The sequence below is a fragment of the Haliotis cracherodii genome, unplaced genomic scaffold (genome assembly GCF_022045235.1).
Source record: "Haliotis cracherodii isolate W230 unplaced genomic scaffold, xgHalCrac1.p SCAF_1, whole genome shotgun sequence".
Lineage (NCBI taxonomy): Eukaryota > Metazoa > Mollusca > Gastropoda > Lepetellida > Haliotidae > Haliotis > Haliotis cracherodii.
In genome coordinates this window covers 39,052,916-39,071,992 of record NW_027266264.1, presented here as the reverse complement: position 1 = coordinate 39,071,992, position 19,077 = coordinate 39,052,916, and the positions used below count along the sequence as shown (strand labels likewise).

Genomic DNA, 19,077 nt, shown 5'->3' with positions numbered 1-19,077 from the left:
GCTCTCGCAGTGTGGGCACGGGCGTTATCATGCTGAAACTCGTGGTTGTGGCGACGTGCCAAATGAGGTATTGTGGCAGACACAAGTGTTGATATACAGTTTTGTTGTACAATGTTTTATATATTTGAGGTCATTTAAGTCTGTAATATTATTTTAAGTTGGTAGTAAAGTAGGTTGGACTTGTGGACTTCTGGATAAGTTTACTTATAATGTAGAGGGTGGTTGGGTTGGTCCATGTTTTTGTCACTGTTTCTTCACTTGTTCTAACCCAAGCCTTGTTTTCATTGGTTTGTTCAAACTGTGCACTTTTCATCCATCTTGCACAAGACACTACACCATTTCAGAAGTCAGTCAACAATTTGAACTTGGACGCATCTTGGATAAATAATTCGATTGTTAAGGTTAATAATCTATAAAATTCCGAGCTAATATCTATGTATGTATTTGTATAATAATATAACTTATGTTATCTAAGTTATTTGGAATGCTGTTTCAGTATCATTAACATGCTTATCTATGGTATGGTGATTGTGTCACCATATTGCCAAGTTAATAATTAAATAAGGCTAAGTGAACACTATAAATGCTTCTCATCCTTTTTCTATTCTGTGTGTGAATGTTTGAGTGAATGCGTTGATTTTTATAATTGTGTAAATACTGTATTTGTATGCAGTGTCAATCATTGTAAGATAGTGTGTAGTTATATAGTTACATTTCCTACAATTCTTCAATTCTATTCTATATCTTATATTTATTCATAGTTGATTCTGTGAATAGGAGTGTGCTGATAGCTGCATAGCTACCACGCAAGGCGGCTGCTTGGAGAGGACAAACACCGGTTACAGTATGGCGTGTGGTCTCCAGACTTGATCAGTGTACCGAGCTGCTGTGACACCATTGCCTCTCCCTTCACCGATGTTCTGAAAGACCACAAGGCCTACCCTCTGTGTAAGACCAATTCCATCCCACACCACACCACCGTCGCCAGACTCTCTCTCTCTCTCTCTCTCTCTCTCTCTCTCTCTCTCTCTCTCTCTCTCTCTCTCTCTCTCTCTCTCTCTCTCTCTCTCTCTCTCTCTCTCTCTCTCTCGGCTGAGAAGAGGACTCTTCTCCACTGCTGCTGGTGGTGCCAATGCTGGTGCTTTGTTGCCCACAGAAGACGGTTCCGGCGATGACGTGGTGTCAGAATGGGTCCTCGGTGTGGCCTGTGACAGTGGAGGCGTCTGTTCGTTAATCGTCGACGCGCGGTGTCCGCACTAATGTGTCGCTGGTGTGTCCCCATCGTCTGTCGAGCAGTTTCCGCAGGAGTAACAAAGCGATCTTGAAGATGTTGTCGCACAATCTGACGATCCTGTCGTCGGGTGATGACCCTTGGTCTTTCACTACATGGTCGGTCATCTGTAGTGTTGGTGGTCGGGTACCGTTGCAGGAGCCTGCATATGGTCCTTACGTGCATTGGCTACTTGACGGGTGGTTTGTCCAGCTTGCAATCGTCCAAGGGTTTGGTGTCGCTGATTTCTTGTCAATCTTGTCATGATTTAGCAATTCAATAACGAATGAATGTCATCCGATCTGGGTGGATATGTTAGAGCAAGAAATGGGGAAACGATGTGCATTTCAATTTGCACGGAACTCACGTGCATCGGGTTTTCATGGCTGTTGCCGTGATGCGTTTGGGCGATCGGTTTTATTGTCATCTGCTTTGTTTTTTTTATCATCAAATTTCATTTTTCCGGACAAGGTAATGCTAAAGTTTAGAAACAAAAATTACCCAGATATTTCAATGACAACTTTTCATGCAAGGTTACTTGGGGTGACGTTTCTTTTGGTGTCTAGTATATTATATAAATTCATATACATTCATGAGATATTCTATCTGTCAAAGTTTGACATAGGAAAAAAAGAACACATTTAACTGTCATCGGTTACATGTGCTGAACACCTGGAGCCTTAGAACGGATGGGGAGGTCACAAAAGTCAGTCGATGTGTATCCAGTGCTATCATGTCTAGTTCATCTGCTGCTGTGTAGAAAAAGATCATAATGTTTAAGACAGAATAATTCAGATAATAGCCACAAAATATCGTTCGCACGCTTATTGGTACTTACTTGATTCATCTTGAGGGAGAGAAAAACAATGTAATTATTCGGCTTCAGAGAAAAAATATGTGTCTGGCAAAAAAGAAGAAGCTTCGGACTGGATCGATTTTCGTACTCATTAAATTCAGCAAATTGGCGTTTTGAATGATTATTCACACTAGCATAGTGGACATATCAACTTTGCAGATTTTCATACTTTAGGGCATACTTCATCACAAATTCTTGACCAAAATTAAATTTGAAAATCGAAATAGCCTTTAAAAAGATAATTAAAAACGACACGCGAATTCGTGAGGATTCCCCTTGCTGGAGGTTAAAACGGGTTCCCGCTGCATGACACACTGCGCATTTTCAATGATCGTGTCTGCGCCCAGTCTGCCTGGTGGTTTATTACGGTTTTCCTACTTGACCAGCACCTATTGTTATGGGTACAAATTCACCCGAGCGTGGTGATGGAAAGACAACAGTGGATAAAGAATAAAGAGGGGAGGGGGGGGGGACTCCCATAAGACAAGTAATTGGTGAATATTTCACAAAATATAACGACACAACTAATTGGTGAACTCTATTCACATACTCTGTACTGAGTGAAAAGGTTTAATTTATATGTCAATGAGTGAGTGAACATATTAATCATTAAGTACAATTACAAACAAGAAATAATTGTCCACTGTGGTAAATACGCAAGTTTAATTACAGTTTTTCCCATTTCTAATTGGGATCAGCTCTTGTTTTTGGCCGGATAAAAGTTCACGATTAAGACCAGACGTCATACTTCCATTCATTTGACACCATCCATCATTAACACCAAAGATGACAGGAAACTTCTCTGAGCAGTGGGACGGCGCTACAAATGACCTCGAAGTGTGGCATCCAAATATGTACGAATTCATTGAGATACTGCAGGTTGAGCAGGATAATACAGCGATCACACTCCAGGTAATTGGATCCCACCCAGGAAGAAGTATCTGAACTGAACTTTATTTACACCCAAAGCTACAAAACATAGCATACTGAGGTTAACAGAGAACATACTTATGTACAATGGCGATCTATACTTATTATACTGTTGTAGTGCAAACCATTTCAATACTTGTATTTAAATAGCTCAAACCATTTCAATACTTTTATCTAAACTTCATTCATCTTAAATACCTAATGGTTCAATATGTTTAATATATTCAGCAAACCTTCGGCTATCCCTTCAAATCAAAAGCCCCCTCCGGACAGGATCCTTTATCTCCAGCGCTATCCTTAAATGTCAGTTAACACCTCCTTACGTCGCCGGGTCCCACGTAGAAACATGCACGGGGGCCAATGACCTACAAAACCTGACTGACATGGTTAGACGGGCCCTGATCATCGACTCGTGTAAGTGACAGAGCTGGTCTCCGCATCGGGGAACATTGGCCACTCGGTCCCGGTGTGTGTTCTGTAATGTGATTACCATTACGGGTACCATTTCGACCTATTTCAACCTGCAACAATAAACATGGCTGCTGTCGTCTTAAAATTCACCCTAGAGTTTTATCGTCTGCCATCACATTGAGCTACCATACGTTCTTGGACACTACCTAACTACCATGGTTATTAGAATAAGTAATAAACTCATCAAGTAAAGTCGCCGACTAACCTCAGCAATGACTCTCGGTATATGTATAGAGTGCTACCTAACTACCATGGTTAACTATACATCAAACTAACTCTTTTAGACATCTCTTAAATGTCATTTGAATAGTGAAAAATATATAGAGGATATTTCATATGTCTCGTGAAATATCATGTTTCTCTCATCGAGTGACGGGGAAAGGAGAAAGGAGAGTGGCGTGGCCAGGAGTGAAAATATCTCCCTTCCCCTGACACGAGATGAGAGAAACATGGTATTTCACGAGACACATGGAATATGCTATTTATTATATGCATTTTGTGTAGTCAACCGGAAAGTTTTGTTTTTCATTCCAAAAGTGATACCTTGAAACGTAAATTATCCCAACCTAACACGCAGGGACGTTACGCCACTTAAAAGGAGTTCCGACTTTTCAAATCTTTAAAATATAAACAAAAGTAAAAATAGATATATGAGGTCACTTAACCTTTTTATCATACATTTGGATATGATTATAAAAAGTCTACTTCAGTCAAAATATTCTTGAATGCTAAGAGAACGCAGTTGGAAGACGCGACATTAATTCCATAAATGACCATCTGTCATTATTTTGCAACATGGAACGAACGTAAAAGGGAAGTCAAAAGTTTGTGTACGGGCCAGACACTTACGTTAAAGAGAGACAATTTACCGGGAGGTAACTCTTGTATGACAATAGTTCTGTCTAATTGTTATGTTCACTGCTGTTGTTGGTTTGTTGTTTAACGCCACACTCAGCATTATTCCAACTATATGACGGCGGTCTGTAAATAATCGAGTCTGGACCAGACAATCCAGTGACTGCAATCACGAGCATCCGACAAACGCAATTTTGATACGTGCAGTGATGTCAAAAATATCTGTGTCATTGTTTTTTTTACATGTGCATGAGCTGCGTCCCCATCTGTTGTGGCGTGCCGCAGTGCTCGCCTACTGGTCGACTCGTACTGCTTACAGCCTCACACAATACGGGAAAGGATCATAGATGTTAAGATGGGGATTATCACTTATCTGTGTATCTACACCTGTCTGATAACAGGTACCCTCTGCACCCAAAGTAAGTTTAACTACTTTAAAGTGCTTTACATAAATATGATTACAACATTTCAGGTGCGAATGCCATTAACAATATTCGCTTTAAGTCTACATATATTCTTTCCAAAATAATGTCTATATATACTACCGACAAAAATAAGGGACTGATGAAACGCCAGTGATAGTCAATAATAATGTCAATAAATGTCTGTCAAATTAGTTTTGGGTGTTTAGATCAATATCTGGTGTGTCCACCATTTTGGGCGATACATGCACGACACCTTGATGGCATACTGTTGATTTACTTGCGTACGGTTGCCTTGCTATTGCCCGGCATTCCGCCTCAAGAACTATCCAAGCTGAGCCACGCTGGCGGGTGCTGGTTCTCTAGCGTACACTCTCCACCCGAGAACATCCCACAGATGCTTTATTGGAGACAAGTCAGGGGACTAAGCGGGACAGTCTGATGTACGTATGCCTTCTCGGAGATACTCGGTAACAACCTGAGCACGATGTCTGGCATTGTCATCTTGCAGTTCAAAATATATGCAATAAATATCTTCAATTATTGTCAAATGTCCATTCAACATATCCATATCAGTTCGCCTGTCACGTTTGATACCGCCCCACACCATGACAGTACCACCCCTATACCGATCATGGTCAGGAATTGTTGCCATGACATACCGCTCGCCTCTACCTCGCCGACTGGTGTTGCCCAGGCTTTCCCCAGTCTTTGCCGTCTTTGGTAAGCGTTCACACCTTCACAGGACGCCTTGCTTTCAGGTGGGCTCCATATAAACGGTTTTCAAGGTAGATGTTGGAATTCGCCTTCCTGCTATTGTACGGAATTCTCTATTGATAAGAGGAGCAGATTTGAAAATATTGCGTAGTGACAATTAATGAGACGATCTTGTCTAGATGTTGTTTTTAAGCCTACCACGCTCAGGTCTCATTGCAACACGGCCCGTTTGACGGTACTTGCCCAACAGTTGAAAAAGTACACTTTTTAATTTGCCAAACATTCGGGTAACTTGGGACATTGACGCCGCCATTTTGTCTATTGATTGAGATACGGAGGCAGTTTACGCCCGTGGTTACCTCAGTTGCTTTAGTGATTATGAGTTCGCCTAAAGGTGCACACCCTTTGGTGTATGTGTGCACCTGCATCATGTGCTCTTCACGCATAATGTGCAATTTTATTTTGATTAGATATATTGTAAATGTACACCTCAACGATAGCTGCATTCCAATCGATAGTTCCCATATTTCTGTTGGTAGTATACATGTTTTTATGTTCACTGTTTCAATTAATGTTTTGATGGAATCGAAACTTTGTTGTCACGTTAATTCTTGTGTTTATTAAGCTGATTCAGTTATGAATATATGAATAACATATATTGAAATAGATCAGGTACCTTCTATATATCAACGTGTTCTATGTGTGTGATAGATCAGGTAGTATGCCTTCTATACATCAACGTGTTCCATGTGTTTGATAGATCAGGTAGTGTGCCTTCTTTATATCAACGTGTTGCATGTATTCGATAGATCACGTAGTGTGCTTTCTAAATATCAACGCGTTGCTTGTGTTTGATAGATGAGGTAGGGTGCCTTCTATATATCAACGTGTTGCATGTGTTTGATAGATCAGGTAGTGTACCTTTTATATATATACGTGTTGCATGTGTTTGATAAATCAGGTATAGTGCCTTCTAAATATCAACGTGTTGCGTGTATTCGATAGATCAGGTAGTGTGCTTCCTATATATCAACGTGTTGCATGTGTTCGCAAGTAAGTCAATGTTAACTTTTTCATTATAACGAAACTGTTGAATACTCGACTTATGACCCTAACATCGGAATTTGCATAATATGCGAATAAGATCCTATTTTTGGTCATAACTTTAAAATGTATTTCTCTGGTTCGTGTACTAGTTTTTATGTAGACTAATGACTCAGAAATTATTTTGGCATGCCAATCCTTACTCTCTTTGTCTTAATATGTTGGTTTAAAACATATATTGTCGCAATCAAACATATACTGAAAACATACTGAACATACAGTAAAGTAGCCCCAAACGAAAATTGTGGCGTCTGTTTTCATTATGTGATTTCAACCTATCATAACGTGACTTGGGGTGTCGATAACAATCCATATACAACAGTCTGCACCAATACATTACTCAGCGATGATAATATATAGAACACATACATAGGTTCTTCCTACTTCACCAAGCACAGCTTTGGAAGAAACCTTTTATTTACACATAAATATAGTTTAAGAAATAACTCTGATAAAACAAAATAAGATTTTCCACGACAAGTATAACTTATATTTCCGAACGATATAACAATATGGAAGGTGTTATACTGTCAGACATTATAGATTTTACTTTTAGAGAAACGTTTTGATATTCATTAAAAATCTAAAGAGTGGTACATAAGACCTTCTTGTTTGTAGTATTCAAGTCATCTGCAAATAAGAGTCCATCCCTGACAAACATATCTCAGTCAATAATTCTTCAATTCCTCAACTAACTCAGTTATTAAAAATATAAAAGTAAAACATGATTCAACATGCAACCTTAGCGTACCCAACATGATGTCGTGAATATTTCGAACTTCCTTTTCTAAATATGAAACGTCAACACCAGAGAATAATTATTAGCCTCGATTATCTGCCGAAATAGACTTCATTGAGTGTGAAAAAAGAGCAATAACCCTGAAAATTATATAAGTGGATGACTGAAAATCAGTGGTAAGCATGTCCTGCCCTACCAGCAGCATCCGTTAGTTGAGTCCAGTGATACCATAGAACATCTACTGAAACGTGTTCTTTTTGCAACACAGTCGGGGTCAGTTTAAATGTCTCTGCCTTAACACAACCTGGCATCTTGTCAGACATATCTTTCAAAATTTTGAACTAGATGTGAATATTTTACTCATTACACATAGTTTACCAATGTGTCATATAATCATTAACAGTTTCGCCTAACCCATCACTACCACCACAACAAGTAGGGTTTAGCTCATTTTAAAAATAGATAGAAGCTACTTCTCAGAAGAGATGTGAATCTTTTCATTACTGTTCTGCAGAAAGGATTTATTTTAAAACTTCTTACGAACACCAACTGCAACTGCAGTCAACCACAGCTGAATAAATTTAATCATAGTAATGTTATTTAAGAATGGCGACTGTATTCACGTTATTGAATAGCGTGCTTTCTTCACAACAGGTTATACAATGGGTTTTAACATACTCCTCACGCCTTTAACATATACTAGCCACATAAAGAAACTGTGCACGGAGAAAATATAGATATAAGGGCACACCGTCCATATATGAAATATAGGTTTGAACACAGCAATTATTGGAGACATTCAAACGCTCATGCACGTGCCATGACGTCATTGATGGGGGCCTATGGACGTGCAATGTGTTACTGCACGTGCATCCTGTGCAGCTGTACACAGCATGTGCAACTCAAAATTCGCTGTCACTTTGGAAAGCATGATCTGTGGTCATTCAAAAATTCAAAACTTCTCAGGCGCAGACACAAGTATATCACAAGCAAATCATGCCAAGATTGACAGCTGCACAGCGTCATGAAGCCATTGGAATGATCCGAGCGGGAATGAGGCAACAACACATTTCCAATGCCATCGTCACACGATATCGGCATTGGTGAGGCGTTATCAGAACACAAATGACGTTGCCGACCAGCCACGTTCAGGACGTCCCCGAGTAACGACGCCAAGACAGGACAGATGGTTTTGAGTTACACATCTTCGACACAGGTTCCAAACGGCAGTAACGACGTCCCAGACAATTCCTGGACTGCGCCGTATCCATCCCAACACTGTCGGGAATCGTTTACGTCAGTGCGGGATTCGACCACGACGCTCTGCCATACGTCCCATCCTGACACACCGTCATCGATTCAACCGTCTAAGATGGTGTCGAAATCATGTTCGCCAACCTCGAAAATGGTGGAGAAATGTTTTCTTTACAGATGAATCGAGGTTCAACATTTCCCACAGTGACGGGCGCCAACGTGTCTACCGGCGTTTGGGAGAACGTTATGCACGCAACTGTATTGTGGAGAGGAATCGTTTTGGAGGTGGCTCTGTGATGATTTGGGGTGGGATAACAGCACGGCACCGAACCCCTTTGGTGGTTGTTCAGGGCAATCTCACCGGTGTTGGCTACAGAGATCAAATTCTGAGGCCTGTGGTCATTCCTTTCCTGCAACGTCATTGCCCGGGATTGACATTTCAACAGGACAACGCTCGTCCTCACACGGCTAGGGTCGCAATGGATTTCCTTCATCATAACAATGTCATGTTACTGCCATGACCGGCAAATTCTCCAGATCTCTCCCCAATAGAGCATGTGTGGGATGAAATGGAGCGCCGTCTGCGTCGTCTTCCACATCCTCCAGATAACGTCCGTGACTTGGCACAGGATTTGAGGAGGATATGGCAGGCCATTCCCCAGGCCTTCCATGCCCATTTGGTGGACTCCATGCGTCGCCGATGCACTGCTGTGATTCACGCACAGGGTGGTCATACCCGTTATTGACTTTGTGACTTTGTCATCTGACCCCCTACTCCATTTTGATCTTCTGACGTCATCGTAACAGATGTTGTTCAGGTCCCGTTGACATTTTCTTATGGTCCGATCATTCAGCTGCTACAGCGCCTGCATCATTTTGTTCTTGCTGTGTTGTATTTCAATCCAGAATATATTTTCTCCGTGCACAGTTTCTTTATGTGGCTAGTATACATATGCATATACTCACTAATTATTAGTCAGAGTAACATTAACTGCTGACGTAACCATGTTGTTAGTGACTATTTAAACATAAGATAAACATACATAATAAAATAGTATTTGAGTAACAAGACATAAAAAGAGCTTTCCTTAAGTAGAAGTAAGAATAATGTAGATACAGATGCGTAGAGCAAATTGTGCGTTCCAAGCTTATTACAGACGCTGAGTGGTTTGGATAGTTCTGCCCTGCTCTCAAATTGGCAAAATGTTGATGAGGTAGAAACACAGTTTCCTCTGAGTAGTCGAACTGGATCTCTATTGTTTAGTATGTATGGCTACTTTAAGCACTAGGATATGATCAAATGCGGTTTACTTGTTTCCCGACCAGTGGATCCGTTTGTATTCCAGTTTTCTTTGGGAGGATACAACCCAAACTGCCTCCGGGCGCTAGAGGGTTTTGTACATCCACCTTACATATCGGGTACCCGTTCCCTGCTAGGTGAACAGAGGCACATTTGAACTAAGTCACTTGCCATGGGTGGCACCTCACGTTTTGACATGGGGGTTTCTGGTGAATGTACATATTTGTGCCATCTACCATCGGACGGCCCCGTGAAAGATCCGGGTTAGAGTAGGTCCTCAGCAACCCATGCCTGTCGTAAGAACATGCTTGTACGGGATCTGGCTCGCTGACTTGGTTGAAGCATGTCATCGTATCCCAATTGCGTGGATCGATGCTCATGATGTCAATGTCATGGATTGTCTTGTCCAGACTCGATTATTTACTGCGTCACACAGCTGATATATTGCCGAGTGCAACAAACAACAAATACACATACACAAAAAACAACATTCTAACACGAGATTACCTATTTGTATAATACAGTGTGTCATATTGCTTTAGCATTATAATAGAACTTGTCTATCTGCTATAATACATCTTTTAAGAATATCCAGTATCTTAATACTCCACAATGTGTGAAGCCCATTTCTGGTGTCCCCCGCCGTGATATTGCTGGAATGTTGCTAAAAGCGGCGTAAAAACCTACTCACTTAATACTCCAATGCAGCAGTCGATATATATGCTGTCAACCTCATTCTGCTACAACTATTCTCCTTGGCCCACTTTATCAAACTCCAAGAAAAAAATTGCAAAATATGTCATGTTCTTTTTTAATTTGTCATATTTTGATGTGACCCTATCTATAAGGTAAGATGGGCTCTATATTGCTGTCAAATAGAGGCAATAACCGTTAATGGTCTTATATCTTTGAATTTTAACATAAATCCTGTTAATCCTGTCAAAGACTGATGATTTACAAGCCAGCGAAAAGATAGTACCAGAAGAAAACGCACTTCCTCTATACTACTCCTATTAATAAACCATCACCTAGTCCTTGAAAGTTTCTTAAAACAATGATTTTTGTTGTATCTATGTAAAAGCTCTGCACGCTAACGTCGAATCCATTCGACAGAGGTGTCACTTCCCGTGCATCTGAGTGTCGAACCCATTCGACATGCGAATAGCATAACGACACCCCAAAATAAATCTTGCCATATCTCTTTACCAAGAAGGCTTTGCGTAACATTTAAATTATGTATGACATGCATAAATGCTCAGCTTGCTCATTATCAAAACGTTCAGTCATTTATTTACCTCAACAAGAAAATATCGCGAGTTAAAAAAGTTTCGGCCAAACTTCTCGGCACGCAACTACCAGAAACGGCCATTGTTGACTTTTGGCACTTCACGTTGAGCGGCATGCAGTCCGATATTTTCTTTATAATTTCATCATTTTTCCTTTTCGATCATAAATTTTTGTTTGCTGACGAAAGAAAAACACTCATGTTCCTTAATTTCTAAAATTTAGCAACTTTCGGTGTAACTAATTGTAAACAAAAACAATCTGAATCGTAACATCATCGATTGGATGGAACTTGTACGATCATGGCAACGGCGGTAAACAAACAACTCCACAGGCATAATTATCCCGTTAGACTATTACAATCATTTTGTCACATCTAACTTAATTTTCTAGAATTATTGACACGTATGTATAAATCTTTGTAAAAAAATCATTTTTAAAGAGTTTAAGTGATTTCGTTTGATAAACTTTCCGACACATTGACAAGCCGACAAACGTCTGTGATACGTTTGGGCGTGGCCTAACTTGCGATTTGTTGAGTTGAACAAAGTCAACAAACACTGCGAAAAATGACAAATATTGGATGATACGCAAAATCTGAACTGATATACATTCTAGGTAAACCATTCAATAGCAAAATAATGCAGTTTACGAGAAATAATCAAAATACTTGCAATTTTAGCTATCATTTCTGAAACCGGAAGCACGTACCACATGTGACACATGGAAGCAAAATATATATGCAAATGTTGGCAAGCTATCATGAAGAAATTCCGAAATAGATTCAAATTCAAAAGAAAATTTTTACTTTACTATTTTTCGTCAACTATTTACTATTTATTGATCTGGAGAGCAGTCTTCACTCATATTTGTTTCATATTTCTTCGTGATTGTCGCCATCAAATGTGTAAGTCTAAATCCGAAACCGTAATGGATTTCACGCTTGATGATTTTAATTTTAAAATATTTTCTGAAAACGAACGCAACGGAGAGCGGTATAACGTATTGATATGCAATAATGATAACAACATAATATTGTTATTAGTCTAACATTACAAAAAGAACAATTTCAAATATTAAAGATGTAGTTGAAAACTTTCTGAGAACCTCCCGTCCTCTTAACCAATACAACTTTGGTACACGACGAAGTAGTGTTAATATATAGAGATTCTAGGCTCCTATATGTGATTTTGTACCCAAAACAAATTAAATTGTACCCAAAATACTTTGTGAATTTGTACCTAAGAAAATAAGACAATAGATCTATAATTATATTTATGTTTTCATGTAGATGAACAGAACACATAATAAAATATTTCATCAAGTTCCTAATATGATTTTGACTGTGTTTAGTTTTGAGAGAAAATTGACGTCTTGTCACTGAAGAAGAGGCCAGTTAAGGTGGTTAAACCTAAGTTAGAATGAATTGTTTTGATAGGAAAGTGATTTTATGTTACGTTTAAGACACCAAAATTAATGTATATTTTTGAAATAACTCTAGGTAGATCTACAAAATCACATACCCATTTGGGTAACAAATTACTAGAAATTTTGGGTACAAAAGTCACCACTGTACATTTCAACTGATTTTCGTGAATCAATGGGATAAATAAAATTCGTCTGAATGATTCCTTTTCTCATTTTATAAGACAAGAATTTGTTTTATATAACAAAACAGGCAGATCTACACGGATCACGTTTTGTCCTAAAAATATATTATAATGTGAAAAATATGGACACCTCAGAAATGAGGGCTTATAAGGTTATAATTCTACCTAAATTGTCAAATGGTTTGACTTAGATCTAGGTCTATCTAAGAAAAGTCCTTATGAAAAAAAAGATTAATTTTTTTATGACACTGACATTTCTGGCACTTAGACAAAGAGTATTCAAGGAAAGACAGATATGTTTTTGAATGAAAATATGACTTTCCTTTATAATTCTTTTTTTCATGATGACAGGGGAACCTTTATACACACCAGCTGAGGAAGTTGTGATACTGTGATTGCATACAAAGGTCTTAAGGAAAAGCAGGTTGGAAACAGTACCTGTATGTATAAAATAGACCACATAAGGTGAACAAAAGTAATGGATTGGCTGACTGGAAAAAATACATCTGCCAAGGGTAAACATGTACACAGGCATGTTTCTTTTCATTCCAATCTGAAGACTGAGATAGCATTTTCCTTAGAAACATATGGCAAACTTACCAGCTCATGTGCCACCATGGTTCTTGTGATTAAACAAACAAAAATGTCAAGTACTGTTACTGTAATTAATGTATCATATTCCTATTAAATTATATTTCTGAATCGTTTAATTTGGAAACAAACCACTTAATGCACAAGATTAATGTCCATATGAGTTTATGTATATGTTTAGGATCTGATTAATTTATTCATTATTCATAGAATACCAAAATTAAAATGATGACATCAGAGAGTTACTTATTCACATAGTTAATTTTCAGAGTGAAAGATAATAATTGTTGAAAAAATATGTTTAAACTAAAGATAATAATTGAAGTTTGATCACCAAACATTATCACATCAATTGCAAACAAACCCGTGAAGATCCAGGTAAGAATAGGTTTTCAGCAACCCATGCTTGCCATAACAGGCAAGGCTGGCTGATTTATTTTATGCGTGTCATCTTATCCCAATTGCGTAGATCGATGCGCACGATGTAAATCACTGGAATGTCTGGTCCAGCAAATCGACTAAATACGTTTGATATTTTTCACAAATATTTATTTAAAAAAATAGGGTCAATAAAGAATATGATTAGAAAATATCTATGTGAAAATTGGGTACGAGACATGTAGGCAAGAAGTAGAGATCCCCATTAGCATCAATTGTAGCTCATCTGTATCAGCATGCATAGGAGTCAGAATTTCTGCTCGGATTGGCAGTCGAAACAAGGGAATTTGGCAAAGAATTATACGATAAGATTTAGGTACATGGATTATCTCATATATGATTTTGTATGTGTTTGCGACGGGGTTGTGTGTTGGGGGCGTTACTGGCGGGACAGGATACGCCTACCTTTTATGTGATACAGTACAATGTACGTTTAGAATTAGATTTCTTATGATTATAGAATGGGTTTGTTGCTAGAATTTGATATACCAGCCAGTGCAGCTTCCATACACCAACGTAATGCATGTTTTGGATACATCAGATTGTGTAGCGTCCACACACCAATGAGTGAGTGAGTTTCACGCCGCTTTTAGCAATATCTTAGCAATATCACGGTGGGGGACGCCAGAAATGGGCTTCACACGTTGTACCCATGTCGGGAATCGAAACCGGGTCTTCGGCGTAACGAGCGAACGCTTTAACCACTAGGCTACCCGACCACCCCCACACCCCAACGTGATGCATATGTTAGACAAAACGGGAAGTGCTGCTTCCATACACTAACGTAATGCACATACCAGGTAGTGTAGCTCCAATACATTACCGTGATGCAAATTCTGATAGATGAGGTAGTGTAGCTCCCATACACCAACGTGATGCATGTTGGTGCTACCGTTAGGGCAGGACATGCTTGGCCCTTTTCGCGAACACCTTGTGTCATCACTGATTTTCAGTGGTCCATTCATTTTCAAAGATATTTTGTCCTTTACGCTAAATGGAATAATCTGGATAATCAAGACTGGTAATTCTTATATGTTTGGGACAAATCATATAGGTTAATCACCATATATTCAGGTAATTCAGGTCTATACTGAGAAAAGAAATGTATACAGGCGTGTTAGAAATATTCGAGAGAATGCTGTTTAACCTGACAATCAGGGTACGATAGCACACTATTGTGTAGATGACGAGTGAGAGTCGATCGTCCCCAGCTGCCCAGCGCACTTTCAGACCCCCGAAGTTCAAGCGTATTCCTCTCTTGTGACAGACACGGAGCTCTGTTGGCATAATATTAACATGTACATTTACATTTTTAACAGATTGTGGCAAAATCGACCTACTATTCGTTTTTGACACATCCTGCTTTCACCGCAATGAATTCAAGGAATTGAAAGCAATGGCAATGCAAATTGTGAACAACATCGAAATCGGAGACGACAAAGTCCGGGTTGGGACAATGACATTTGCCAGACGAATCAAGGTTAACTTCCATCTCAATAGATATTCGTCGTGGCAGAATGTGGCAAATGCAATTCGATGGATCAAACCACAGTTCGGGCCCGACTACCTCCACAAGGCCATCAGAGAAGTTAACAGAAACATGCTTCGAGCCTCATCCGGAGACCGCCCTGATGCTCGGAACATAATCATATTTGTCACAAATGCACTTACGCGATCAAGAAGTAGTTTGATCTTAAATGATGTTGACTCGTTGAAGGGAAACGGCGAGACTGAAATATATGTTCTGTGCTTTGGCCCCAAAGCCAATTACCCGATACTTCGCTACATTGCCTCAGACCCTGATAGCCAGTATATGCTCTGCAACCCTTCGGCCTCCTTCCTTCAGTTTGTCACCCTATTCAAGGAACTTCTTTGTAAGTATGGATTTTTGACGAACATGAGCACTGTGTGTTTTGGTTACTTCCAACGATTTCATTGAGTGATTCACATATGCTGCACTTTGATAAAAAAAAAATGTCATGTTATTGCTATTCTGTTTATATTCTTGGTTTGTTTGTATGTTTTATTGTTTGTTGTCGTGTGTAGTTGTTGGGTGAGCACAAAACATATTCTCGTAACCCGATGGTTGTGCTCTATCTGTTGCAGGTCCCACTGGCTGTGGTAGCTGCAGTGAGTGCCAGAATGGTGGGGTGTGTGTTGCTGGCGTGTGTCAGTGTGCGAATGGCTTTTGTGGCGAATGCTGTGACAGTAAGTATTGCGATACATTCACCACCCGGGCCTCTAAGCATATTGAAACCCTCCTTGGCTTTATTTCGAAAAAAGGTTTCGAAACCTCTTATTTCTTACTTGGAGTGATCACGAACATACCTGAAAGATATTTACAATATTAACGAGGTTAGTTTATTATTTCCGTATAGAAATAATTATAATTTTACTTATAGTGTATTAAAAAAAGACTTAACTTTCATTCCCTGCAGGAGAACCGCCTTAAATTATGCTGAATATAGATAGGTAATGCCCCACTAGTTTAACACAACAACTGAGTAGTAATAGGAGTCAACGTTTTCAGCTCAACACCCACACCAACTAAAACTTGAGGAGCTGGCTACCAACCCAGTTTGATAAGGAATTTGCCCCCACGGGTGGCATGTGCTAATACGCACGTTTGGAACTTTCTGTAAAATTCCACTTCTAGTGACGATCCTATTATCACATACCCCAGCTCTAAGATCTATTCCAAATGCTTAAATATTGATCATATACCATAAAATAACACGAACACTATAAAAGATGGAATAAAACTTGTTTTAAGGAAAATAGTATCTCTTTAAGGAATTACACATAGTAGGAACGAAGTTTGCCCTCTTTCCAAAGGTGACTGACTTGTCGCAGAGAAACAATTTTCTCAACTAATACAAGTTTGTTTTGGATATACGTCTATGACATCATGTGTTATCCACATAAAAGATTCCCTATCATGAAATTCCTTCTATGTGATGTTCCAAACTTATAAATCCTCCCTCGTATATGTATGTGGTACTACAGCCGTTACAAACACAATAGTATACCCTATCAAACCGTACGTGCGGAGCCCGGGCTCTCTGTGTGACAGTGATGTAAAGTGTGATATTGAACCTACAACATAACGACTGGACAGTACATGGTTATACTGTAAATCTTGAACTTAACGCGAGCGTGAATTAAATGCGAAACATGCGAGTCGTTTTTCGCATTAACAAAACTTCGCATTTAGGTCTCCAAAACAAATAGCAACAATAAGACGGCCTCACTGCTGACCCTGGATAGCGGAAATACCAACTTGAATATATACACAAACACGGTTTATTGAGCAGCAGCTGTAACAAGAACATAACAACGTCATTCAAAGAAAAGGAATTACACAATAGGCACCGATAACGAACCTATAACATACAGGTTGGAAAGTGCATCTGTAATATACGTTATGTTGCAGCTGTGATATACAGTACAATAATGAACCTATAACATACAGAATGGAAAGTGCATCTGTAAAATTCGTAATGTTGCAGCTGTAATTATTAAAGGCGTAATAGTGCACCTGCAATACATACATATGCAGGGCAGTAACACTTTTCATAAATTTGGCGCTTTTGGGTTGATATCCTTGATTCCCCCTACTCTTGTGTTACAGCACCCATGTGTGGAACGTGTCTTGAGTGTGTCAACAATGGAACGTGCATTGATAATGCATGTTCCTGTCCCTGGTTTGTAACCGGCGTCTGTTGTGAAACAGGTAGGATGCTTATGCTACCATCACACCAAAGTAGTTTTATCCCGTTCTACCCTGTTCTAAACAAAATACTAGATCGGGCTGTGATCACGGTAGAAGGCGTAGTTTGGCGTAAAATACGATGCTAGTTCGTTCATAAGCAGTCCTCAATACGTCTGTCTCGTGCTTATCTCGTTCTTAACCAGTCTGCAGTCTGTTTGTATCCAGTTCAGATCGTGTAAAATTGCCCGTTCACCTCTTCCCGACAACGTTTCGAAACAGTTCGAGCATGTCCGTAGCCGTTCTCAACCCGTTCTTAACCAGCTCAACCTCGTTCTACCTCGTTCACAATACGTCCAAGCCAGTTCTAACTAATTCTTAACCCGACCAACTCGTTCGCAGTACGTCCTCATCTCGTCCCAAGTGCGTGTGTATTCGCGTCCTTGCCCGTCCTGGTCCGACTCCTAAGGATACCGAGCGCGTTGTAGCCAGTCTTCATTCAAGTTCAGGGCTCCGAGCTGTACACATTATGCCTCCAAAGAGAAGTCGACCCGGTCGGTGTGCACACGTGCTGAAATTTATGCCCGACTTCAACATGTCCCCAGTAGGTTCGAAGTACGGCAATTCCGTTCGTAATACGTCTTTCTCGTTTTAAGTACGTTGTCAGTCCGATCGCGACTAATTGCAGAACAGGGTGGACGGGATAAATTTTTGAGCAGACTCAAAGTTCGAGAACCCCTTCCCAGTCCGAGCCCGCCCGAGCCCGCCCATGAAATTCGTAAAAAGACTGTCTTTAGTTGCTACTACTGTCCACTACGTTCATACACAGTTGGAGCCCGTTCGACAACATTTTCACGAACGTATTTAGAACTAGTTTGGTGTGATGGGGGTATTACATAGCAACGCGTCTTTCACTTCGATCTCTCATAACGGAGACCCCTAAACAGTGTGACATTGTCAGCAACAGTGCATTGCACATTGATACTTATGAAACCCATGTCAAAAACAAGTTCACCTGATACAACTGTATTGATTTGTGACCACAAGCCTGACAGCATGTGCACGACTAACTTTCCTCACATAATCATTGGCCTGCTGTTGAGTGACGCAATCTACAGTCCGTCAAATTGAACACTTGCTCTCTTGTCATAATGTGTTTTCTCGATGACTTGTGTGGTTAAACCTGATCTCATTTGTCTACATCAACCTATCCTGCCACCTCAAGCTCATACCTCGTGTTTCAGATGAACGGTGCCCGCTGATGTAAACTCTTCCGATCTGCAATAGCCAGCTGTGGTGTGATGTGGCACTTGTATAGATGGAAATAAATGCAAAATAGCCTACACTTGTTGTCAGTTTCAATTCTCACACTCCGTGAGATTCAGCTTCCATGTAATGGGATCCTATGTTAAGAAGTGTCTTAGAATTACCATAAACACAACCAGTAGTGTAGGTAATAGGGGTTCTGCCGCAACTCCACTGGAGCCGGATTTATATACCTATACTGCTAATAGGTAATAGGGGTTC

General features: G+C 39.8%; 1 protein-coding gene across 1 annotated transcript; it reads left to right on the top strand.

The window, feature by feature from the left end:
• The first annotated feature begins 4,737 nt into the window (after nt 1-4,737).
• On the top strand, nt 4,738-18,817 carry LOC139464407 (cartilage matrix protein-like). The gene is made up of 5 exons (XM_071245941.1): nt 4,738-4,801; nt 15,161-15,715; nt 15,948-16,049; nt 17,473-17,574; nt 18,795-18,817. The coding sequence occupies exons 1-5, from the start codon at nt 4,738-4,740 to the stop codon at nt 18,815-18,817; spliced, it is 846 nt and encodes a 281-aa protein (XP_071102042.1).
• Nucleotides 18,818-19,077: the final 260 nt, after the last annotated feature.

Coding starts and splice junctions, on each gene's coding strand:
- LOC139464407 (XM_071245941.1), top strand. CDS start 4,738: ATGGGGATTATCACTTATCTGTGTATCTACACCTGTCTGATAACAGGT. Junction 15,716..15,947: donor CCTATTCAAGGAACTTCTTT/GTAAGTATGGAT, acceptor TATCTGTTGCAG/GTCCCACTGGCTGTGGTAGC. Junction 16,050..17,472: donor TTGTGGCGAATGCTGTGACA/GTAAGTATTGCG, acceptor CTTGTGTTACAG/CACCCATGTGTGGAACGTGT.